This window comes from Nuphar pumila, chromosome 12, assembly GCF_984573655.1.
Source record: "Nuphar pumila chromosome 12, dmNupPumi1.hap1.1, whole genome shotgun sequence".
NCBI lineage: Eukaryota > Viridiplantae > Streptophyta > Magnoliopsida > Nymphaeales > Nymphaeaceae > Nuphar > Nuphar pumila.
The window spans coordinates 2379704-2406647 of NC_143260.1; the positions used below are offsets into that span (position 1 = coordinate 2379704).

At 36.2% G+C, this 26944-nt stretch overlaps 1 protein-coding gene across 1 annotated transcript in view; it reads right to left on the bottom strand.

Moving 5' to 3' along the window:
• Nucleotides 1–26944, bottom strand: part of LOC149819633 (putative manganese-transporting ATPase PDR2) — a 53896-nt gene that overhangs the window by 7733 nt on the left and 19219 nt on the right. The window contains exons 5-16 of the mRNA XM_089983623.1: nucleotides 24586–24658; nucleotides 24308–24480; nucleotides 24032–24203; nucleotides 22217–22321; nucleotides 22041–22151; nucleotides 21865–21951; nucleotides 21269–21451; nucleotides 21123–21173; nucleotides 20819–20944; nucleotides 20610–20689; nucleotides 6572–6680; nucleotides 6251–6379 (exon numbers count right to left, since the gene is read on the bottom strand). Of these exons, the coding sequence (XP_089839749.1) occupies nucleotides 6251–6379; nucleotides 6572–6680; nucleotides 20610–20689; nucleotides 20819–20944; nucleotides 21123–21173; nucleotides 21269–21451; nucleotides 21865–21951; nucleotides 22041–22151; nucleotides 22217–22321; nucleotides 24032–24203; nucleotides 24308–24480; nucleotides 24586–24658 (1399 nt within the window). The remainder of the gene's footprint in view (nucleotides 1–6250; nucleotides 6380–6571; nucleotides 6681–20609; nucleotides 20690–20818; nucleotides 20945–21122; nucleotides 21174–21268; nucleotides 21452–21864; nucleotides 21952–22040; nucleotides 22152–22216; nucleotides 22322–24031; nucleotides 24204–24307; nucleotides 24481–24585; nucleotides 24659–26944) is intronic.

Consider the following 26944-nt stretch of genomic DNA (forward strand, 5'->3'; position numbering starts at 1 on the left):
ACTATTACGAGAAGATCTCCTAGGTGCATTAATAGGTTCTTCTAATGAGAGATCTTGAGAATATCTTTCAAGAGCAGGTTGATGTTCAATTCCTGACCGCCGGGTATATACATTCATTTCATTAAGATTCTCAACTTGAGAGTCATTACCATGCTGAAGTATATCATTATGATGGGAGATGCCATCACAAGTATTATCGCAAGTACTTGCATCTGGTGTTTCAATTCTAGGAGCAAGATCAAATAGGAAGGAATAGTCAAGGTTTTCTCTAGATGTGTGAACATCAGATCCATTTTGTTCTTCAAGAAAGTTTACATTTCTTGATATATAGAGTTTATTATTTCGAGTGTCATAGCATCTATAACCTTTTTGATTTTTACCATATCCAATGAATGCACATTCAATAGCTTTAGGTGATAGTTTATCTTGTCCTTGAACAAGCACAAAACATTTACATCCGAATATCCTTAATCTATTAAAATCTGGAGTAATTTTGAATAATTTTTCAAAAGGTGATACATTTTTTAAAGAAGCAGAGGGCATACGATTGATTAAATATGTTGCGGTAAGAAGAGCTTCGGCCCAAAAGTTTTTAGGAACATTTTTAGAAACAAGAAGTGTTCTTGTAGTTTCAATTAAATGTCTATGTTTTCTTTCCGCAAGACCATTTTGTTGTGGGGTTTTAGGACAAGATCGTTGATGTAAAATTCCATTTGTTTTGAAATAATTTTGAAAATCTTTAGACATGTATTCTCCTCCAGAGTCGGATCTAAATATAGTTATATTGTTTTGAAATTGGTTTTGAATAAGAATATGAAATTCTTTAAAATTATTAAAGACATCGGATTTATTTTTAATAATGTATACCCATGTATATCTAGTAAAGTCATCAACAAAACTAACATAGTAAGAGTAGCCTCCCTTGGACAGAACGGGTGCCGGTCCCCATACATCGGAATGCACAAGTTCAAAAGGTCTTTTTGACACAAAATTACTATGAGAATACGGAAGCGAATGAATTTTTCCAAGGATACAATCATTGCATGTGAATGTATTTGTATTACAAAATTTTTCCAAAAAAGGACCAAGTCTTTTATGCCAAGTCTCAATATCTTTGGATTGAACATGATTACAAAATGATTTGGTTGGCAATGACAAAAAATCCATATAATAAAGACCCCCTCTTCTATGGCCTTGCCCAATCCGCTTCCCGGACCGGAGATCCTGCACATAGCAATGGGTAGGTGAAAAAGTGACATTACATTCAAAATCGGTAATTTGGGAAACGGAAAATAGATTTAAATTAAGTTTTGGAATAATTCGAATTTCGGGAACAAAAAATTCTTTGTTTTCATTATAAGTTTTCTCAAGATTCCCAATGCCTTCAACATCCAAGGATGTTCCATCGGCAGTGGAGACAAAAGATTTAAATTTGTTGAGACTTGTTTTTTATAAGAGTGATGCATTCGGAGTCATATGAAAGGAGGCACCCGAATCAAGAATCCAAGAGGTCATACCTGGGAAGGAGGAGATAGCGGCGCCGAAAGTGGATGGTGTAGAAGAAAACTGAGAGGAGCTCATCTTCATGAATTGTTGAAGAGTTTCGGTAAGATGAGCAAGAGACTCTTTTATGTCACCATCTTTCTTTGAGTCTTCATTTGGAGGAGCTTCACCAACGGAGGCCACCTTCTTTTTAAATCTTGGGCAATCCGGACGAATATGGCCCGGTTCATTACAATTATGGCAAATGATTTTCCTTCCTCCACCACCATTATTTTTGAAGAAATGAGGTGGTTTGTATGGCCTTACATTGTTGCCGGGTCTAGATACGGCATGAACTTCATCAACATCTCGTTTTAATGCCAAACGAGTCTCTTCTTGACATAAGTCTGCCAAAATATCACTTAGAGGAGTAGAGGCCCTATGGAGAAGGGATCCTCTAAGTTGCTCAAATTCGGGGCGAAGCCCATGAATAAATTGGAAAAATCTTTCTTTTTCCATTTGCTCTTGCCTCATAGCAATAGCACTACCTTCCCATTGGGGTTCGAGAAGGACAAGTTCATCCCATAAAGAAGATAGGGCACTATAGTAGTCCCTAATACTCATATCACCTTGTTTGGTAGCTCTTACCTTTTCTTATAGGAAGAAATGCCTAGCAAGGTCTCTTTGAGTGTACATGCCTTTCATAAAGAACCAAGCTTCATTAGCCTTCTTGAATTTGGCGAGATTTGCACAAATCTTTAATTCAACATTGTTCATGAACCATGCTAAAATTTTAGCATGCTCACTTTCCCAATCTTCTAATTTAGAAGAGTAATCAAGAATAGCCTTCTCTTTTTCCTCTTCGTTCAAAGCTTTTTCCTCATTACCTTCAAACTTAGTCAACTTCAATTGTGGTTCCGGAATGGTTCCACATACATAACCCCAAAGTTTTTTACCTTTGAGATTGTTTTCCATGGCGGCCGCCCACATGCGATAATTGGTCCCATCCAATTTGAATGAGAGGTCGATTTTTGCATCCTTGTTGGCCATTTGTAGAAGAGGAATATAAATGCACGAAAGAGAAGGATATTACTTGTCAAAAGAAGATCCGATGAAGCTTTATCAACCAAGGCTTTGATACCATGTAATGAAGTGCCGGATGAAGTCTCCAAGAGCAAAACAAGAGAGCACGCACATACACAAATAGCCACTAATGGGCAAAAGAACAACACAACCACTTAAAGTGGTAAGGCACCCAAAAGAAGAGGAAAAATATATATATTCCACTCAAAAGGCTTCAAAGAAGCATACTTTACAATGGGGAGAAACCCCTTTATTTATAGACAAAAGAGGAGGCCTTGGAAGGGCTCCTAGAGGGACGTTGGAGCCCTTCCAACGGTCATAAATATGACCGTTGGATGCTCCAACGTCCCCCTAGGTGGGGCCCATTCCAAGGTGGAAAAAGGAAAAGAATAAAGAAAATAAAAAAGAAAGAAATAAGAAAATAAAAGAAAAGGAGAAAAATTACAATATGCGATAAGAAGTAAAAAGACAGTTTTACCCCTATATGGGTCTATTTACAAAAGATATAAATATATATATATATTTATATATGTAGATAGACACATAGACATATATATAATTAATATATATATGTGTATGTGTCGTGATCTATATATATAAATATATATATGTACAACATATTTTAACAATGTGAGTGGCACAACTTGTGAGACACAACTCATACTCACAAAGATGGTGATCAAATTAAAGTGTTTGATGACGATGAACATCAGAAGGCCCTTAAAGAATATCATGTCAAGATGAAGGATTGGGAAGCCGAAAATGCCCCAATTTTGTCTTGATTCTTAAATAGCATGAAACTCAAGATTGTTGCAAATATTGTCAAATTTAAAAGGCATGTAAAGCTTGGGTTTTTTCACGAGTAGGTTCGTGTAAAAAGATTTAGCACGACAATATTTTCTTTAAGAGAAGATTCGGACTCCGAGACAAGGAGACAAGCGTGAGGGATTATTATGGAACCCTCTCCTATTTATGGGATAAGTTGGTCTTACTTGAACCTAAGCAGGAAGGCTCAACCATTGAAATGAGGCAAAAGCAATTAGAGAAAGAACATCTTTTCACTTTTCTCTTCAGGTTAAGACCTGAGTTTGAACAAGTTAGGTCCTCTATATTGTATAGGACCATTGCAAATTCTCTTGATGAAGCTCTAGCCGAGGTATACCAAGCGGAAACACGATGTGTCCAAAGGAGGAGAGAAAGTTATTGTTGTATCAAGACCCGATAACATTAAAACATACAAATCTTCTCACATTGGAAGAAACAACAATGGTGTAAGAAAAAGAATCATGTCATTTTTGCAATGAACCGGGGCATATCAAACAAGAATGTCCTAAACTCAAGAAGGTGCCGACCATTGAAGAATCATCCAAAAAGGGAGATGAGACAAACAAAAAGGAGATCTTAAGGATGTCCATCAACCAACTTGTGGAGGTTCTTCAACAATTCCTCAAATCGTCTTGAATCTGAATCTCTTATATTAGATCCCTCAAATCCAAATAACTTACAACCCTATTTAAAACAGAGTTGTCAGTAGAAAAAGCGGGTGTGGGAAGCGATTCGAGAAGCGAAAGTGGGAAGCAATGCACTTTCAAAATTTTACGAAGCGGGAAGCATAGGACGACTTAGAAGCGAACCAGAAATCGTTTCGGAAGCGACCTAGGAAGGGAAGGAGAAGCGCAAAAAAGAGAAAAAAATAAAAATACAAAAAAAATGAAAAAAGAGGAAGCAAGCTTCCCATTTTTTTGTGTGCTTCCCAGCATGTTTCGAAAGCGTGATGTTTCGCGCTTCCGAAACACACTTTGGGGAAGCACGCTTCCCCACAAACTATGGCACTTCCGATAACTCTGATTTAAAACAAATGGACCCTTACCCAATCCAGTTGGATCCTATCCAAAAGCATCCCGTTACCTATCCAGGCTTGAGCTCAATCTATGGTCCAAAATTAACCTAAACTTTACATGTCCCCAGATCCAATCTCATGAGGGCACGGAGGAAAACCACACGCCTAGTGTTTGACCCTAAAGGTGACAAAGATCAAATACGACAACAGTTTCCAGAGAGTTCTCGCCTTGAGAACAAGGCGAATTTGAGAGGGGTGAATTATTACGAACCGTCCCAAATCTGAACCTGGGAAGTCATTCTGGATCGAGATCCACTCAAGAGATCCAGTCTGACAGGAACTGGAGGATCCCTTGGATTCTTATTTTTTGTCTTTTATTTCTTTTAGGACTCTTAGCTAGTCTTTTACTTCTTTTGCTCCAAACTCAATTTTTCCAACTACATGAAGAAAATAAAGTCTAACGTTATGACATTTTCTTTTAATGAACCACCTTAAATAGAAGGATGTTGATTTTTCTTTTACTATTGATGAATGGTTGTATGTGTTATCAATGTCTCATCCATAATGTTTTGTCCTTTGGAAAAAGCCCCTTGTTTTCTATTGAACATTTTGGGGAAGAGCTTAAGTGCCTAGTTGAACTATAATCAACAAGCATGATCCATTTTAGATAAAATGTATATACCAGTGTCACCTATATCGGCGATATTTTGAAAATACGGCAATATCAAGTCGGCTGATATTATCTGCAATTTATCATGATATTTTCACAATATCTTCAATATTTAAAATATTGTGATAATATCATGAAAATCTCATTTTTTAATATTTAAGCATACATCTTCTATTTTTTGTTTCTTTTATATTTTAAAACCTTCTAAAAACTGTTTCTTTAGATTTTTGCAAGAAAAAACATGCAAAACTATTATTTTCCTATCTTTTTTCTTATTATTTATTTTTTCAATATTTTTAAACTCCTGAGATTTTCCAACTTTTGAAAATCTCTTCATGAAATACCCTCGCACAGAAAATACCCTGATATAGGTGACTATACATATTGCAGTATGAATTACTTATACGCCATTAGCTAGCAGATAAGAAAATGGGAAATGTTATCCATAATTAGTTTTGAAAACCTATAAATCACCACACATTTAAGGGAAATCACAATCTGATTACTGCTAGTGTGTTTCCCTTTCCGAAGAGCAGCATTTGAAATGAGAAAGATGTCTCCCATCACCATGAGGATGATAAATCAATGCCTTACACAACGTGCACCTAGAAGGGGTGAATGAGTATTACACCTATCAGAAGATATCCATGGCAACAGACAGAAATGAGTTTCCTTGACCTATGTACAGAAAAAAATTCTCAAAGATTTAGTTCATGCATGAAAGCCTTCTGAAGAGATTACTTTCGTTTACAGGAAAATTTATGGTGATGCATCACAAAGACTTTTTCCAAAAAGATATTCTAGCATTGCTCCAAGGAATTCATATTCCAGTCATGATAAAAACCATGGTCTGCGACTAGAAACTTGAACATTTAAAACACCTTTCACTCTTGCAGCTAATGCTCAAAAAAAGAAAAAAAAGTAGACAGGATCTTTGAAGAGGAAAAAACTCAAGTATCACTACACATGAAGTCAGTGATAGTGCTTCTGTTGCATGTGCTCAAATGTACTCCTTGTGGGATACCATCCACGTGAAGTCAGTGATTCATCAATTAACAGGCACACATAAATCTAATAGATCTTGCAGCACTCCTTTAAATATATTAAAGAATCTCATAGCAAGGCAGAGCTGCAGAACACAGAGCTTCAGCAATTTTAATTGATAATTTACTTACTGTCATTTCAGGAATAGATTTGTATGCAAGGGCTAAAACTCTAGAGCCCTGCAGAGTAAATCGCTTGTAGGTCTCAACATACTTTGGTGGTAATTCAATCAGCCTCCCTTGGATGGTTTCTGGAGCACCCTGTACAGTGAATCAATTAAGTCACTGCTAAAAGAGCAACTAAAAGCATAACAGATGATCAATTGGTATATAAAACAACATTTGACTAAGAAATAGGGATTCAGTTTTCAAGAACATAAACAAGTGCAAGTAACAAAAAGGTGCTAACAACTACAAAAGAGCAGCAACAGGTGATGTTCAACAATGACTGACCTTGACAAAAGCAAAAAAATCTTCTTGAACGTGAACAACAACTGCCATTCGTTTCAAATGAGATGCAAAGTGATGCCTTTGTATGATTTGTACAGCATTTCCACTCCCCCTACCATAATGAACAAATAAGAATTACATGTGTTTGCACAATTTCCAACTCACAAGCCATTAGATGTTGCACAATCATTGGACAGAGACAATCTTCAAGATAATAATGTTCTTTCCTAAAAGTCTCAGCAAAAACACTTCTAGAATGTAAATGACATTTGATTACAAATTTCAACTTACAAGTTGCACGATAAGTTTCTAATTGCAATATGCATGAAACCATCAACCATGACTTCATTATATAAACAAAAAATTAAGTTCAACTTGAAAAAAAGGCTTCCGAAAGAATTAACAACCAAAACCTACAGGTCATAAGCATGTAACAGCTTGCAAAGTAAGAAACCATGAATTATGAAGGAATTCATTAAAGTTTAAATAACTTAGTTTAATCATGCATTTTCCAAATTTTATTACCTGCATATTCATTTTTTTTAAATTAAGAAAGCCAAAAAACTCCCCAGTATAATTTTCTTCAATTTTGATTTCTCTCTTGAACAATCAAGTGATTTTTACAAGGTAACTTATTATCTATTTTGTTAGTCATTTCTATTAACTGAAAAGGATATTTCAAACCAAACAAAGAATCATAAGTTGCAAGAGCATTTTATCACAACATTTTTGCTATAAATTCAGCAAGGTTCATACAGACGTGCAGGGACAGACAACTGCACACACGCCTATGCACACCCCCCTCCCCCTCCCCACTTTCAGAGATGCACTCTTTACTAGATAATAGAAAGTTTACCACATCTTTTTCCCCTAATGAATTTTGAAATTAATGGTGGTTAAATACACGAATTGTCACCAGCACACTGATTGTGTACAACAACAACAACTACGCCTTCATCCCAAAATAATTGGGGTCGGCGATATAAACCAAATAAGAAAATCATTCTGGGTCTTCCACATGATTCCTTCTCCTCCAATAATTTCTATCCAAAGTCATGTCGCCGGTGAGGTTCAAAGCATTCATATCCTTTCCTATCATTTCCATCCAAGTCTTCTTAGGCCTACCCCGACCTCTTTTAACTAATATATTTTCCCATTTCTCCATCCTTCTAACTAGAGCATCATTAGGCCTTCGTCGAATATGTCCAAACCACCGTAAACGATTCTCTCTCATCTTATTTTCAATGAATGCAACGCCTACCTTCTTACGTATCTCCTCGTTTCGAATCTTATCTTTTATTGTATTTTCACACATCCATCGAAACATACGCATCTCAGCTACACTCATTTTTTGAATATGATGTCTCTTGGCAGCCCAACATTCTGTGCCATATAGTAAAGCGGGCCTAATTGTCGTCCTATAAAACTTTCCCTTCAACCGCAATGGCATTCTACGATCGCACAACACTCCAGTTGCACTTTTCCATTTTATCCACCCAACCTTTATCCTATGATTTACATCTTCATCAATTTCTCCATCCTTTTGAATGATAGGTCTCAAATATTTGAAACAGTCATCCACCGATATTTCTTGCTCACCAAGCTTTACTACACTCCCATCACTACTTTGTTGCTTACTAAACCGACATTCCATATATTTTGTCTTACTCAACTTAAAACCTCTTGCTTTCAATGTCTGTTTCCATAATTCTAATTTAGCATTAACCCCAGTTTTAGACTCATCAATCAAAACAATATCATCAACAAACAACATACACCACGGCACATTTTCTTGAATTGATCTCGTAAGCTCATCCATCACTATAGCAAATAGGAAAGGACTTAATGCAGATCCTTGATGTAACCCAACCGTTATAGGAAAATTGGTTGTCACCCCTCCATAAGTGCGGACATTGGCTACTACTCCTTCGTACATATCTTTAATTATACTAATGTACTTGAGAGAAACACCTTTCTTCATCATTGTCCACCAAAAAACGTCCCTAAGTACTCTATCGTATGCCTTCTCCAAATCAATAAAAATCATATGCAAATCTTTGTTCCTCTCTCTATATCTCTCAATAAGTTGTCTAAGAAAATGTATAGCTTCCATAATTGATCTTCCAGGCATAAAACCAAATTGATTCTCCGATATCATGACAACATTCCTCAACCTAGACTCAATCACCCTCTCCCAAAGTTTCATAATATGACTCATGAGTTTTATACCACGATAGTTTGTGCAATCTTGTATATCACCCTTATTCTTATATAGAGTCACAAAAGTACTCTTCCTCCACTCATTAGAAGTCTTATTTGTCCGCCAAATCTTGTTAAAAAGATTTGTCAACCATTCTAAACCTTTCTCACCCAAGCATTTCCAAGCCTCGATAGGTATACCATCTGGGCCAACTGCCTTTCGTGATTTCATTTTCTTCAAAGCCTCTGCAATTTCTTTCTTTTGAATCTTGCGCATGAAGTCACGATTCATCTCATGAAAAGGAATGGAGAAGTCTCCAAAATCCTGAGCATGACTTCCATTAAATAGCTTATCAAAATAATCTTTCTATCTCTCCTTAACCTCCTCATCTTTGATTAAAACCCTTTGCGTTTCATCTTTGATACATCTAACCATACCCAGATCCCTCGATTTCCTATCTCTCATCTTTGCAAGCCTATAAATATCCTTCTCGCCCTCTTTGGTATCCAACTTGTCAAAAACCTCCTTATAAACCTTATCCCTCACCTTTCGAACTACTTTTTTAGCTTCCTTCTTTGCTATCATATACTTCTCCAAATTCTCATTATCACGACTCTTACTTAGATTTTTATAACACTCTCTTTTAACCTTAATAGCTAATTTGACATCCTCGTTCCACCATGATGTATCCTTACCTAGCCTTTAGACTCACCCAATACCTCCTTAGCCACCTTTCTCATGCAACCCGTTGTCTTATTACACATTGATTCTAAATCCTCCTCGAGACACCAATCAACTTCCTTAACTACCTGCTCTACAAACATTCCTTGTTTAGTTCCTTTCAGTGCCCACCACTTAATTCTAGGATCTATCATATGTCTATCCCTTTTTACGACATTGTCTAATTCTAAAATCTAAAATTAAAACTCTATGTTGTGTAGCTACACTTTCTCCCCATATAACCTTACAATCGATGCAACAACCCTTATATCTCTTTCTAAGTAGGAAAAAATCTATCTGACTCGTATTAACCCCACTTATAAATGTTACTAGGTGAGACTCCCTCTTCCTAAACCAAGTGTTTGCTAAGATCATATCATAGGACAAACCAAAATCTACAATCCTTTCTCCACTTTCGTTTCTTTCTCCTATACCATAGCCTCCATGGATACTCCCAAATCCATCCCTACTAATGCCTACATGTCCATTAAGGTCACCGCCGATGAAAAGCTTTTCTCCATAAGATATCCCTTGTACTACTCCATCTAAATCTTCTCAAAATTGACGCTTAATGGAATCATCTAAACCTACTTGAGGTGCATAAACACCAATAATATTAATAATATCCGTACCTAATACTAATTTAATAAGTAAAATCCTATCACCCTTCCTACGGACCTCAACTACATTACCTATAAACTCATGACTCATAACAATCCCTACTCCATTCCTATTCCTATTTATTCTTGTATACCAAATCTTATATCCCCAAGGTTCTATCACTTTTGCTTTCTCACCTACCCATTTGGTCTCTTGTAGACATAAAATATCAATCTTTCTCCTACACATAACATCTACCAACTTACCAGTTAAAGACCCTATGTTCCAAATGGCTAACCTAATTTTATGGTCTTGGACTAACTTCTTTACCCCCACCCGTCCAACAAAGTAAGGGAGCATCTCTCAAAGATGAAATTAAATCATAATCAACTTATTTTTCAAGAAATCATAACATTGATAATAAGAAGATTTGATTATTTAAAGGACATATGATTCATTAAGAATAAATAAACAATTATGCATAAAAATTATCTTAAATGAAATGGTGATCTTCCAAAAAGCATACAAATCTCCCAAAAGAATGTCGATTAAAGACACTTCAAAGTTTCAAACAAAACCCATAAAAGGGTACAAGTGGAAGAGCACAATAAAAATAAGTAAATCTTTATTTATGACAAAAATGCTTAAGAAGCATTGAATATGCACCATGTGAAAATGTCTTCAAGACTAAAAGAACATCAAGTTCGAAAAATGACTTTAATGTGAAAATATCTTCAATAAGATCAAGTCCAAAGATGACTTGATTAACCTACAAGAATCACAAAGAGACTAAGTGCACAAAGGCACAATGAAATACTCACAAAAGAGTACAAATGTAAGGAAGTCTTCAAAGAGACTATATGCACAAGAACACTAAGTTCTCAATGTGTGAAGTGTGCACAAAGGCACAAGAACACTTAGAACAAGTGTGTACAAAGGCACAACACATACAATAGACCACAAATGCACAAAGGCATAAAAATAATATATAATCTTTATTTAGAGAACTCAAAATCTTTAGAAAGAGCTAATGAACTTTATGCATGCAATTATGTGAATCATGCACATGAAACAACAAATGAAAAAATAACTTTTTATCAATAAAAGATGAGTTAATTAAATTTATGCATACCACAATGTGGACACAATAATCAATTAAAAGCATAATTCACTCACCCATCCTAGAGTGATTTTAAGTATAGAAGACCAAATATACATACATACATAAATACATATATATATATATATTATCAATGAAATGCATGAATTTTATCGATAAATATTTTTCCATATAAGGAACAAGTAAAGAATTTTAAAAGATTCATTAAAGAATTTAAAAGATCCTACATGACAAAGGGAATGATATAAGCAAGTCAAAACCAATTTGCGGAAAATGACAAATTTAAAAAATCCCATAATATCAAGAAATGGTATTTTGCAAACTTTAATAATGCAACATAAGATGCATGAAATTATTTCAATCAATCATTTCTTATAGAAGAGAAGATGAGTTTGACAATTTTGAATAGATTAAAAATTCTCAAGCATTTGAATGAGTAAATTAGAACATCGTTTTAACCATCACAAGCAATCACCTCCCAGTCCTCCAAACCTCAAATATCAAGTGTATCAATGACGAGACCAAGAGCATAAACAACATGCTGTAATGAAATATGCGGAAAAGTAAAAAGTGCTCTAAGCACTTACAACATCCACTAATGAACAAACAACAAGGGCTAATACCCAAACCCAAAGGAGACAACACAACATAAAAATATAAATGCCTCTTATTGAAAGAGAGAGAACTCTCAAGAGTGAAAAATACAAGAGGGGTTCACCCCTATTTATACACAAAAGGAGGAGGGGAGGAGTGGCCATATGGCCTTAAAAGAAGAGCCACCTAGGGGCTCCCATGGAGTCGTTGGGAGCCCCCAACGGTCACAAATGTGACCGTTGGGGGCCCCATCGACTCCATGGTGGGGCCCCTATTAGGTGGACAAAAAACCAAAAAAATAAAAGATAAAAAATAAAAAAAGAAATATACAAAAAGAAAGAAAAGAAACAAGTACCCCTATCGGGTACTTGTGAAATGACTAAAATATCCCTATCAGGTATTTTAGATTATACAAATATATATGTATATAAATATATACATATATATGAATTACATATATTTTAACACCCTCCCTCAAGCTTTACGGGGATATAACCGAAAGCTTGTTAAGGAGAAACAAAAACCGAGGAGCTGCAAGAGCCTTAGTGAAGAAGACCGCCAACTGGTACTCTGATGTGACGTAAGGTAGTGCTATGGTTCCTCTTAGGTATTCATCACGAACGTAATGGCAGTCCATCTCAATATGCTTAGTACGCTCATGGAAGGTGTGATTGCTTGCAATATAGATTGCGCTTTTGTTGTCGCAACACAGCTTCGAAGGAGTAGAGATGACAATGCCCATATCACTGAGGAGGCTTCTTAGCCACACAAGTTCCATGGTTGTAGTGGCCATAGCACGATATTCTGCTTCCGTCGAGGACAATGATACTTTGTGTTGCTTCTTGCATCTCCAAGAAATCATAGAGTCACCTAAGAAAACACAAAATCCGGTAGTTGAGACTTGGTCATTGGGATTTCCTCCCCAATCTGCATCAGTATAAGCAATTAAATCAAGGGACGAGGCAGAGGAAAGAAAAACTCCCTTAGTTATGGTATTTTTGATATATCTGACGATCCTTAAGACTGCACTCATGTGCACAGTTGTAGGTGCATGTTGAAACTGACTGACGGAGTGAACGGCATGAGCAATGTCTGGCCGTGTGATGGATAAGTAGGTTAGAGACCCAACAAGTTGCCGGTAGGGAGTAGGATCCTCGAGAGGTGTTCCATCTTCCAACCTTAATTTTGCATTGATGACTTCTGGGGTTTCTGTCTTCTTATCGTCGGAAATACCAGATTTGGAACAGATGTCAGCAACAAGTTTCATCTGAGAGAGAATGTACCCTCGAGGAGAGTACGCCACTTCAATTCCTAAAAAATATCTTAAGAATCCAAGGTCAGACATATCAAAATTTTCTTTCAAAACCTTTTTAATATCATTAATGCCTTTCTCATCACTTCCTGTGATGATCATATCATCAACATACAGTAGTAAAATAACTACTGAAGACCCTGCACTTTTCACAAACAAAGCAGTGTCAGTATAACATGAACGAAAATTCAAACTTGTCATTACATTACTAAATCTATCATGCCAAGCCTTTGGGGCTTGTTTTAAACCATATAATGCCTTTTTAAGTTTAAGAATTTTATTTTTACCAATACATACTCCTGGTGGGGGATCCATGTAAACTTCTTCATTCAATTCGCCATTTAGAAATGCATTCTTAACATCGAGTTGATAGATAGGCCATTTTTTCACTGACGCAATAGCAATAAGAGTCCTAACACTAGTCATTCTAGCAACAGGTGCGAAGGTTTCTTCATAATCTATACCATATTCCTGAGCATATCCTTTAGCTACTAACCGTGCTTTATAACGTTCTAATGAACCATCACTCTTGGTTTTAATTTTGAAGACCCATCTACATCCTATTGATTTCTTTCCAGTGGGTAACGAAGTTATTTCCCAAGTTTTTGCTTTTTCAAGGGCACTAAGCTCTAAGTTCATGGCTTCAACCCATTGGGGAATATTTTTGGCCTCATTATAGTGTGAAGGTTCATGAAATGAATGCAACGCAATTAGACATGCTCTATATCTAGGAGTTAGGGACTCATAGGAAACAAACCTATTAGGAGGGTTGGAGATCCGACTGGATCTCCTTAAAGATGTTTCTTCAATGTTGGATCCTTGAGAGTATTTTTCTAAGGCACTTATTTGAGTTTGTTGACCACGCCTAACATATGTTTGGATTGGTCTATTATTCTCATCTATAACATTATCAAGAGGAATTTCCTCTAGGTCATTCAAAGACTCATTAGAGATTTCATCTTCTTGAGGAGTCTCATCTTCTTGAGATAGAAGATCAAATAAAAAAGTATATTCACTTTCGTCAATATCTTTAGTTTTCACAAAACCATTTTCATTTTCCAAAAATGTTACATCTTTGGATACATAGAGTTTGTTATTTTTCAAGTCAAAACATCTAAAACACTTTTGATTTTCTCCATAACCCAAGAAAACGCATTCAATAGCTTTAGGAGATAATTTGTCCCGTTTATGAGTAAGGACAAAACATTTGCATCCAAAAACTCTTAATCTATTGAAGTCTGGTGTTCTTTCAAATAGTTTTTCGTATGGAGATGTATTCTGTAAGGATGAAGATATCATTCTATTTATTAAGTAAGTTGAGGTTAAGGCCGCTTCGGCCCAAAAATTCTTTGGAATTTCTTTGGAAATAAGGAGTGTCCTAGTGGTTTCCATGATATGTCTATGCTTTCTTTCGGCCAAGCCGTTTTGTTGGGGAATCCTAGGACACGATCTTTGATGACAAATTCCATTTACTTCTAAATATTTTTGAAATTCATTTGATAAATATTCTCCACCCGAATCGGATCTAAGAGTAGAGATATTACTTGAAAATTGATTTTTAACTATCATATGAAATTTTTTGAAAAACTCAAAGACTTCGGATTTTAAATTGAGAAAGTAGATCCATACATACCTAGTGTAGTCATCGATGAAAGTGACATAATAGGAGTATCCTCCTTTAGACATGACGGGGGAAGGACCCCAAACATCCGAATGGACTAACTCAAAAGGTCTTTTGGACACAAAAGTTTGGTTTGGAAAAGGAGTAGATTTCATTTTGCCAAAAATACAATTCTTGCAAAAAAAAATGTTTCTCATTACAAAATTTCTTTCCAAATGGAAAGGAGTACATTTTTTAGAAACTTGGATGTCCAAGTTTTTGATGCCAAATATCAATATTTTTATCTTGGACATGGTTACAAAAAGAGTTAATGGGGAGTTTCAAGTTGCTCATGTAATAGAGATCTCCCCTTCTATGGCCTTGCCCAATCCGCTTCCCAAACCGGAGATCCTGTATAGAGCAATCCTTAGTTGAGAAGGAGATTTTACATCCATGATCGCATATTTGAGCAACAGAGAGGAGATTTAAATTAAGTTGAGGTACAACTCTCACGTTTGGCACAAAGAAGTCTTTTGAAAAGTTTAAGGTTCCAAAACTTTTTACTTGTAAAGATGTACCATCGGCAGTTGAAACATAGGAGTTTTTATAATTATTACATAATTCGGAAAGCTCATTTTCAAGGGGGGTCATATGAAAGGAAGCTCCAGAGTCAAGGATCCAAGACGACATACCTGGAGGAGAGGAGGAAGCTACGGCGGCACCCGAAGTTGATGGAATCTTGAGTAGAGTTTGTAGTGCCTCCGATAGTTGAGCAAGAGAAAAAGAGTCTGTTCCTTTGATTGCTTCCTCTTTCTTTTGAGTAGCTTCTTCAACGAAAGCAACTTTATTTTTTGGTGCTTCATTCAACTTAGGGCAATTAGGTCTTATATGACCCGGTTCTTGACAATGATGGCAAATGGCTTTTCTATAGTTGCCATTATAGTTATTTTGCCTTCCAAAATGTGGAGGTTTATAGGTTTTCATATGGTTGCCGGGTTTAGATACGGCCAAGACATCATTTCCTCCTTTAATCATGCCAAGACGGGTTTCTTCTTGGCATATTTCGGCAATGGCATCTTCCAAAGGAAGAGGCTTTGATCTATGTAGGAGGGAGGATCTAACTTGTTCATACTCGGGCCTAAGCCCATGTAAAAATTGGAAAAAGTGTTCTTTTTCCATTTGTTCTCTCCTTAATTCCACATCTATACTAGAAACCCATTTTGGTTCTAGCAAGGATAACTCATCCCATAGAGGGCCAAGAGTGCTAAAGTAGTCCCTAACACTCATTTCTCCTTGTTTGATAGTCCGGATTTTTTCTTGAAGGAAGAATTGACGAGCAAGGTCTTTTTGGGTAAACATACCTTTCATGAAGAACCATGCTTCATTTGCCATCCGAAATTTGGCAATGTTGGCGCAAATCTTAAGCTCCACATTGTTCATGAACCAAGCAAGAATCTTGGCATGCTTACTTTCCCAATCTTCTATTTTAGATTGGTGATCTTCAATGGCCTTCATGCGGGCATCTCCTTCAAGAGCTTTTTCTTGATCGCCTTCCATCTTAGTTAGTTGGAGTTGTGGTTCCGGAATGGTGCCCATAACGTATCCCCAAAGCTTTTTCCCTTTGAGGTTGTTTTCCATGGCGGCGGCCCACATCATGTAGTTGGATCCATTGAGCTTGAAGGAGAGATCAATCTTTTGTTCTTCTTCCATAATAATCACACTTAAAAGGATAAAGGAGGAGAGAAACAACAAGAAACAAATATAGCTACACAACTAGCTATATTAAGAAGAAGAGCATACACAAGGCTCTGATACCATGTAATGAAATATGCGGAAAAGTAAAGAGTGCTCTAAGCACTTACAACATCCACTAATGAACAAACAACAAGGGCTAAGCAAGAATCTTGGCATGCTTACTTTCCCAATCTTCTATTTTAGATTGGTGATCTTCAATGGCCTTCATGCGGGCATCTCTTTCAAGAGCTTTTTCTTGATCGCCTTCCATCTTAGTTAGTTGGAGTTGTGGTTCCGGAATGGTGCCCATAACGTATCCCCAAAGTTTTTTCCCTTTGAGGTTGTTTTCCATGGCGGCGGCCCACATCATGTAATTGGATCCATTGAGCTTGAAGGAGAGATCAATCTTTTGTTCTCCTTCCATAATAATCACACTTAAAAGGATAAAGGAAGAGAGAAACAACAAGAAACAAATATAGCTACACAACTAGCTATATTAAGAAGAAGAGCATACACGAGGCTCTGATACCATGTAATGAAATATGCGGAAAAGTAAAGAGTGCTCTAAGCACTTACAACATCCACTAATGAACAAACAACAAGGGCTAATACCCAAACCCAAAGGAGACAACACAACATAAAAATATAAATGCCTCTTATTGAAAGAGAGAGAACTCTCAAGAGTGAAAAATACAAGAGGGGTTCACCCCTATTTATACACAAAAAGAGGAGGGGAGGAGTGGCCATATGGCCTTAAAAGAAGAGCCACCTAGGGGCTCCCATGGAGTCGTTGGGAGCCCCCAACGGTCACAAATGTGACTGTTGGGGGCCCCATCGACTCCATGGTGGGGCCCCTATTAGGTGGACAAAAAACCAAAAAAATAAAAGATAAAAAATAAAAAAAGAAATATACAAAAAGAAAGAAAAGAAACAAGTACCCCTATCAGGTACTTGTGAAATGACTAAAATACCCCTATCGGGTATTTTAGATTACACAAATATATATGTATATAAATATATACATATATATATGAATTACATATATTTTAACACATGCCACTAAAGGGTCAAAGACACACACGAAGGTGTGTAAAAACACCTCTTGTCTGTATATAATGACACTTGAAACGAGTGTATCAACGACTAGAACAAGAGCACAAAGCCAACAATGGGCTAAAAATCACACATGAAAGTGTGAACAAATGCCTCTTGTCTACATATAGTAACACTCAAAATCAAGTGTATCAGCTACTAAAGCAAAAGTACAAAGCCAATAATGAGTTAAAAACCGCACACGAATGTGTGAATCAACATCGTTTGTCTACATATAATGACACTTAAAACAAGTGTATAAGCTACTAAAGCAAGAGTACTAAGCCAACAATGGGCTAAAAACCACACACGAAAGTGTGAATAAACATCTTTTGTTTACATATAATGACACTTAGATAAGAGGCATAAAAAAGGAAAAGACACCCGAGGTAAGAAGGCTTGTAATGGAAACACTGATGCAATTTAAAAAATATCAATTTAGACCACATTTTGAAACACCATGGTTTCAAAAAATAGATAACCATCACAAATACACATAATTAAAAGTATCCATAATAAAGTCAATAGCCAAAGAACAAATGAGTGATACAATACATTCACAATCAGAAATCTCATAACTGTCAGTTAGAGTCAAACTACAAGTTGACAATCTAAAAAGACATAAAATGAGGTGCACACAACTCACCCCAACAAACATCTCTGATTCAACAATAATAAGGCCAAGAAGATGAATGCATCATATAAAAATCTGTGATGGACAAAAACAATGCCACAAGAAGGCAATAAATACTCACAAAAATCATTTTCCAAATAGGCGAGTTCATAAAGGGAACCGATTTGAAAATTCAAATCAAAGATCCAATAATGGTAGATGATCAATCTTAGAGAAAGTGCAATCATATGCACAACAATATAACAACTTTTTGCAATTTTACATAAACACAGATCGTGCTTAACATAATCAATTCTTCAAAATAAAGTCATTTACATCAAAAGGTCTACTATGAGACAAACAAAAAACATGTAATATTAAGGAAATAATGCATATAAAGTTTTTAGAAGGACCTTTTACAATCTTAAAGGTAAACATAATTACTATTAATCATGAATACATGAAGCAATAAGATGATCTAATAACTCAGCCACATAGGTTATATAGAAGCTATGAAATTATACCATACATAATTCATAAAGAAATCTATTTTTGTGTGACTATAACACATTTTTAGAGAAGACGAGTTAACATTATAAAAAGCATTCAAAGCATTTAATACAAGATTTACTTTCTATATAAAAGTCAAATAGAGATGAACACAAATATCGAAGATCATTCTCAAGCATAATCAATCGAGAATGTTTTTCAAAGAATTAGTTTTGCATAACGAGGGAAACATCTTAAAGTTAACCATTGTAATGAGATATGCGAAGATACAAATTACAAGGGATAACATAAGATGATTCCATAAGGAACCAAATATCACAAGCACATAAAGTGCAAAATACACAAAAAAACACTAAGGGTTAAATGCTAAAAAGCCAAAGAAGAATATTATTGAAGGGAAAAAATGAGAGAATCATTGAAATCATGAGTATGCAAAAATATCCACGATATTACCAAAATATGATGACATAAGGTGTACTTATTACAAGTTTCTAAAATTTTAAGGAACTCATAAAATTCATAATGATTACCAATAATTATTATGATAAAACCAAATGCATATAACAAGAGAATTAGTAATATGAAAAGCATAATATTTAAGATTTTAAAGAAAAATCATATATTCTTGTAAAATATAATTTTTACGACAATATGCATAATTAAAACAAATATTTTATAGAAATATGCTTCCGCACAAGGTTTAATAGTTTTTTTAAAGAACTATTCATTTTTAACATATTTAGCAAGAGGCTACTACATTTTAAATACATTTGCAAATGCATACTGTAAATATTTAAAGGAGAGAATCCATAACAAAAGTATCTACATAATTATATATATACATATAATGATCAAGAAAATAAGTGTTTTCTCATGCATAATGCATGAGATAAATAATACAAGAGACACCTTTTAAAAAAAAGTATGCAAAACATACCGGGTAAATTCTTTTTTTAATCCAAACTTTGAGTGGCATGCTTTTCGAGGCGACCACCGTGATGACGCAACACATGAGCTATTCTTTTAGAGACTAAGCTCTGATATCATGTAAGGAAATAGGTGGAAGTATAACCCAAGAATGCGCAAGCATTCACAAAGTCCAATAATGGACAAGCACTACGGCATTCAAACAAGAAGTCCATAAAGGGACAATATGGAAGCCTAAAAAAAGGCTATACAAGCATAAAAATAATGAAATATTTATTGGATGAAGCCTTGAAAGGCATAAAAATACAAGGGGGGATAACCCCATATTTATACACAAAGGAACCCCATGAGAGGCCATTGGGGGCTCCCACATGGAGTCATTGAGAGCCCCCAACGACTCTATGTTGGGACCCCCAATGCATGAAACAAAAAAAGGAAAACAAAAATAAAAGAAAGAAAAAATACAAAAATAATCTACCTAATTAAAATAGTTGTTTTTAGAAACAACTATGTAAAAAGACTAAAATGCCCCTATCAGGTATATTGACAAAACTACCCCTATCGGGTATATTGTATATATATATGTTAACAATTAGGCCATAGCACATATGGAAATTCCAGTCCCTTTGAGTATCTTATTGATAAATAAAGTGTTTCTCTAATTAATTAATATACCAGGAGACAGTCATATTTTGAATATATTTGCTCCTACAGGAAATGCTCCACAACACCTATCCAGGGCCCCAGTTTTCTACTTCACTGTTTCTAATGGCACTTTAGTCATGTCAATTATGATGCCTTTTCTTTTTTAAAGAAGTAGAAAGTCGGACACAGGACAAGGCCCAAGTGCCCCTTTTCCTTTCAAAGAAAAAATCTATCCTAAACTGGACAGAAATGGCACAAGAAAATTAAGGCCAAAATGGAATGAAAACTCTCAAAAGCTTAAAAGATTAGCTGCTCAATTCAAGAACAATGCTAGCTGAAAAGGATTAATTAACTGTCTATTGAGATAAGCTTACTTTTTAGGTATGGCCTTCTCATCAGATGTATATGTCCATTCTATTCCTTTAAGTGCTGCCTTCTCAAGTGGATCACCAACCTACAGATCCAGAAAAGTCTAAAAATGTATCAGCAGAGAATTTTGTACAGTCCCTCCAGAAATCTTTTAATGACAAAAACATGACCTAGCAGAAATTACCAACTAGGTTATTCAATGCTCTTGATTTACCAGTTTATTGTCCACAAATACTAAGGCATGACAAGCAGCAAGAACTTCCTGAGTACGTGCTGGGATTTTACTTGTATCAGATTCTAAATCCATACTTGAAGTCAGGCCAACAAACCCCCTAAACTCCTGATAAGAACTATCTGTGAATCAGAAACTTGAATACATATAAATGTTGTATGTGTGTGTGGGGGTGCACGCGCGTGTGCGTGTGTGTGTGTGTGTGTGTGTGGGGGGGGGGGGGGGGGGGGGGGGGGCGCATGTGTGTGTGTGCATGCAAAATAATTTTCAAAGATGACTGTCATACCATGTCATCTGATGTAAGAGTACCAGTCTTGTCAAAGCAACATATATCAACCTAAACATGGTAAAATGCAATATTAGTAAAAATGAGGCTATGTATTGCATGCACGAGGGCAACTTCAACAAAATTCTGCGAGAAACAACACTAACCTTCCCGGCAAAGGGAATTCGAAATGGCTCTGTGCAAAATATTCCGCGTCGTGCCAGTGCAATCAATGATGTATTGACAGCAATGGAGAGTTCCATAGGAAGCTCAGGGGGGATTACAGAAGTAATGATTAATGAACAACTCAGGAAAAGTTTGTATTTGCTCCTTGATGGATCCTCTAATTCCTGAATCAGAAAATTGATTTATCATGACTCATGAGGTATTAATAATAAATAGTCAAAATACAAGGACATCAGAGTACCTTAAGGGTGTGTTTGATACGTGGGACATACCCATGCAGGGACCGACCGATCCCTGCCTGGGCACTGTCCTGTGTTTGCTAAGCAGGGTGTGCCGTGTTCAGACAGCACAAATATCGTCCTGTGCAGGCACTTTGCAAAGCACTGCACAGGCCAGTCGCACCCCCAGGGGTGAGACTGGCATGTCCAGGACAATTGCCACTTGTGTGGCCCCACGTGGCAAATAATATTCTAAGAGATATGTACAAAGAAGGTCATTTCACACAATCATGCTTCTAATAAAAAAGCTGTTGAAAGTAAATGTTTTCCAGTAGTTCTGATGGAAAAGTAGTTTTAACCTTTTTTAGGACATAACCAGCAGCAATAAGCGCAAACACAACTAAGAAGAGAATAAACAACCCACTTTCCCAGCTGTTTGCAGTGACCTGAGAATAGAAAACATGTTTGAGCTTACCAAAACAATTGAAAACAACACAACCAAAAACTTATTCAAGATAATTCAAAGGTTGTCTACCCTCTCAGTAGAGAACAAAATTGTCCGCATCAACTTCCCTTGACTTGTCTCAAATCCAGTTCGTATTACAATGGCCAAGCACCCTCCATCAGGTGTTTTTAGATGAACTGCCTACAAGTTCCAAAATAATCACGTTATTATCGAAAGGCTCAATAAGAAGAACAAGTTTGAAATACCTTATCTGGAGTATGCAGCAAAATCTTTGTCCCCCCAAACAGGATATGATTTTTATCTCTCCTTACAGACAATTTCTCTTCCTTTCCTCTCCCTGCAATTGAAACCTAAAGAAACAGAAGTAATACAACACTTCATTGGAGTAGAAAAATTATATGAACATAACCTAGGGAAAATAATCAAGATCATGGTACTGATATAGAGAAACCCACAAATCTGTCAATACACTTGCCGCCAAGCCAATTTTGAATAATATACACTGAGAGGAAATTGATTGAATGAACTAACACCATTACAAGGAACATGACTTAAAAAAATATTTCAAATAGGAAAACATGAACATCTGAGCCCAAGCTTACATATGCCCAGGCCAGCTTGGTATAGCTAGGCCAACAAAACCCTAAGGCTATTGTGCATATGGGAACTCTAACATCTTATGCAACCCTACAAAAGCAATGGTGTGACCTGATGGTACCCATAGTGACCCTAAGGTCATAAGTGCAAATATAACATTACAAAATATCTCTTTTGCTTTTTTCCTTTTTAGGTGGGTTTGGAGCTATGTCACATAGGTGCGGGTGCAGGTGCAGATGCGGCACTTTAAAAAAACTTGGGTGCGGGGAGGATATATATATATATATATATATATATATATATATATATATATATATATATATATATATATATATATATATATATATATATATATATATATATATATATATATATATATATTTAACAGTTTTAAGTTAACATTATGTGTATTTGTGTGCATTTATGTATTTCTATATATAATATAGATAAAAATGGACTTGATTAGGGTTGACTGAATCTACTTTTGGATAGAAATGGACCTTAGTGTGGTTGACTTCACCTAACACAAAGGAAGCTGTGTCCAAGTGTCGCACCCGCCTGGGTGCGGGTGCGGTGCCCTATTAGAAGAGTCCGTGTGACATAGGTTTGGAGTGTAGCTGCGGGCTAAGGGGTGGGATGATGTTTTTATTTGAACAAGAGACCCTCAATTTAGCTTGGCTTGAGCTAAACCAAGCAAAACTCAATCTCAATTTAGCCAAGCTCTAGTTGAGCTCAAGCTATGTAACCAGAGTGTCCCAATCCTAAATGGCCCAGGCTCTGGTTCAAGCTATAGCACTACACGTACACACATAAACTGGTTTTGTCAGTCTCCCTCTCTCTTTCAAGTGTATAGGCAGCCCTATTCATTGGAACAGTTTCCAGCAAATAGTGATGCCAGAAACCAAGGTAGTCTGCATCATCTCCAAAGGTGTCACATCTTCTATATATAGGCAGCCGTATTCATTGGAACAGTTTCCAGCCAATAGGCATGCCAGAAACCAAGGTAGTCGGCACCATCTCCAAAGGTGTCACATCTTCTATATATAGGCAGCCCTATTCATTGTAACAGTTTCCAGCAAATAGGGATGCCAGCAACCGAGGTAGTCTGCACCATGTCCAAGGGTGTCACCTGTTCTACCAGTATTCATCTTTGGCATGGTTGGAAACCTGTGGTAGCATGCTGTTTGGTTTGAATATCCTTGGTACTACTAGTTGGTTCAATTTTAGATCCAGTCTGACCAAAAACCATCCTTCCGACCAGCAGATTCCAGTGTCCTATTGGCCTGAAAGTGGTAGGCACTGACCATGATAGCTGGTGCCACCCTACTGGTTCCCTTCTAATTCAACACTGGACGGCAGTGAAAATGCTTTCAGAAACATTTTACATATCTGTGTGTGTTTACAATACAAAGATCACAAATAATGACATTCAAAAATATATTCATGTGGAAATAAATCACTACCTTCCATTGAGGTGTAGACTCGCCTGTCAGAATTGCTTCATTTACTATTGCACTTCCTGCTAGTAAAAGCATATCCGCAGGGACAGATCGATCATGCCCATTCTGACCAGAAGAGCGCCCAATAGAAACAACATCTCCAGGAAGAAGGTCCATTCCAGTAAGCTTCACCCACCTATACAGTGAAACAGAAAAATCTCAACAAAGCAGCCATCTGCAGTGATAAGATTATGATACTATTATACTAACTGCTATCAAGCAAAAGATTGCATAACGTACTTCCCACAACGATGCACCATAATAGTCTGACCATCCACCCTTACACGCCTAAGCTCCGTCAATGTTTTCAATCGGCTCTTCACCATTGTTGACTCAAACAAAAACAGCATGAACAAGGTGAATAAACTGTAGTACCAATACTCATCCAGACACCAGAGACCCACACAAAAGACCTAAAAACAAGAAACATACCAAAAATGTCAGCAAGTATAAACAATGATAAAAGACTTAACTCAGAGCTGAATACAAAAGCTATTAAGAAGCTACAAACTACTTGCCTGGAACACAAAGAAAGGTTCCATGCAATGCTCCTTCATCAATTTTTGGAATGTTGGTTGAGGGTATTCAAATCTACACAATTCAAGGACAATAGAAATTAAGGCATTCAGTTGATTGGCTTTAAATTAAACACAATAAAAACCACTAACCTAGTCAAACATTAACTAAATAACAAGAAAGAACTAAAATATTAATGAAGATAAAGTGGAAAATGAACCAAGTTCGGTAAATCAGTGTCGCATGTCTCTCCCTCCTGAAGTGCATATAGCTTGCCTTTTTCTAACACACTATATTTCTGATTCTATGTTATCCGCTTCTCGTATTTCTCGAAAGAGAGATGTAAACATGAACCCTCCATTAATCTTTTTCATGGTATCGGATACCAAGCAAAGATCTGTAATTGCAGATCTGAGACAGGTAGGGGCAAACTGCTTATGCTTAAAATTTTCAAAAGCAAGTTTTCAGAAAAACCAATGAAGTTAGAATTCACAGAACTTCCAGATTGGATAGGATCTGGATCACTCAGACGATTGATGCTGGACCCAGAAATGAGATTAGATGAGCCAGTACAAGCCTGAAATGAGGCACTCAAAAGTTTAAAACAAACTTCCATGTCATAGTCAATGTATGCTGCCATATTTTCAAATTATCTGTTCCTGGAGGTTTTTTTCCCAAAAAGAATAAAACTCAAAATATTGCAATAAATTGAAAATTATCAAAATAAAATAACATGATATTTTCATTAAAAGAATTTTTTTCATATTTTAATTGAAAAAGCTTGAGCACTTCCTGAGAAAGAACCATTTTTTGGAGCTCCAAGAAAATACATGAAACATCAGCAATCTTTGCAAACAAGTGCATATTCATGCATCTAATATGCACTTCTTCAACGATATAAAAGACAGCTAAAACCTCAAAGATTTCAGTTTTCACAATAATATGAAGCAAATGCATGACTTTGAGTATGTCTGTCCTATAGTTAATCTAGTCTAGTAGAGTCTAGTATTCCAAATGCCTATGTACCAGAGTAGAGTCTTTCTATGTCACAAGGGGCACCCCCCCAAAGTACCCATTGTTAAATTATGTATCAACCTTGTAATCTCGTGTGTATATATATATATATATATATATATATATATATATATATATATATATATATATATAGAGAGAGAGAGAGAGAGAGAGACATATACATATGTACTATGTATATGTATCTCTATCTATATATAAATATATTTATATATTTCTTTTTTGTCTCATTGTCCACCTGAAAAGGGTATTTCTGTAAATACCTATTTTACGCATATTCCATTTTGGAATATGATTGTAACTTTTTTAATTCCTTTATTTTTCTTCTTTTTCTTTTTCTTTCTTTCTTTTTTATTTTTATTGTATTTTGTGCCACATAGGGAGGCTCCCCAAAGAGTCGTTGGGGAGCCTCCAACGGTCACATATGTGACCGTTGGGGGCTCCCAACGACTCTCTTGGGAGCCCCCTATGTGGCTCCTTGTTTGGTTATAAATAGGGGCTTCTCCCCTCTTGTATTCCCATGGCTTTGAGTCAAAGCCCAAGCCTCTAATAAAGTTCGTATATTTATTCTTATGCCTTTGGTGCATTTGTGAGAGTTTGTGATTTTGTGCTTTTATGCACAAGTGTTCTTATTGTGATATGTGTGCACATATTTGTTATCAAGAATATTAAGGTCTTGATCTTAGTATCTTGTTGAAGATACTTTCACATGGTATCAAAGCCTCGTTTGAAGAAGAAAGATCATGTGTTTTTTCATTTTTGAGTGCCTCGAAAAACGTGCCTTCAAGCTATTGTTTTTTGGAGTGGATCATCCTCTTCGTGCAATATTTTAGAAGCCTCCTTTATCAAGAAAGACTGGAGAAACCCTTGAGGTACGTATTGTTTTTCATCATCTCTCCTCTCTAATGGGTGAAAAAGACTCACATTTTTCTCTTGGTTCAAACTGAATGGGTCCAAATATCATGTTTGGGCCGGAAATATGGAAGCTCACATCAAAGAAAAAGGGCTTTGGGGCTATGTCCAAGGCTCAATTCCCGAACCGGAACCCAAGATAACCTCGCTAGAAAAAAGAGAGATAAAAATTCTTGAAGGTGATGAAAGGACCAAGGCTCTTGAAGAATATACGAAAAAGCATGAAGAATGGAAAATGAGGAATTTTAAAATCCTCTCTTGGATTTTTTCGTCCATAGAAACGAGAATTAATGCAAATATCATCAAGTTCAAAAAGGCTTCTCAAGCATGGGAATATCTTGAGAAGATGTACACCTTTAGGGACTTGTCTCATAAGTACTATCTCCAAAAAAGGGCGCTAATGCTTCAACAAGAGGA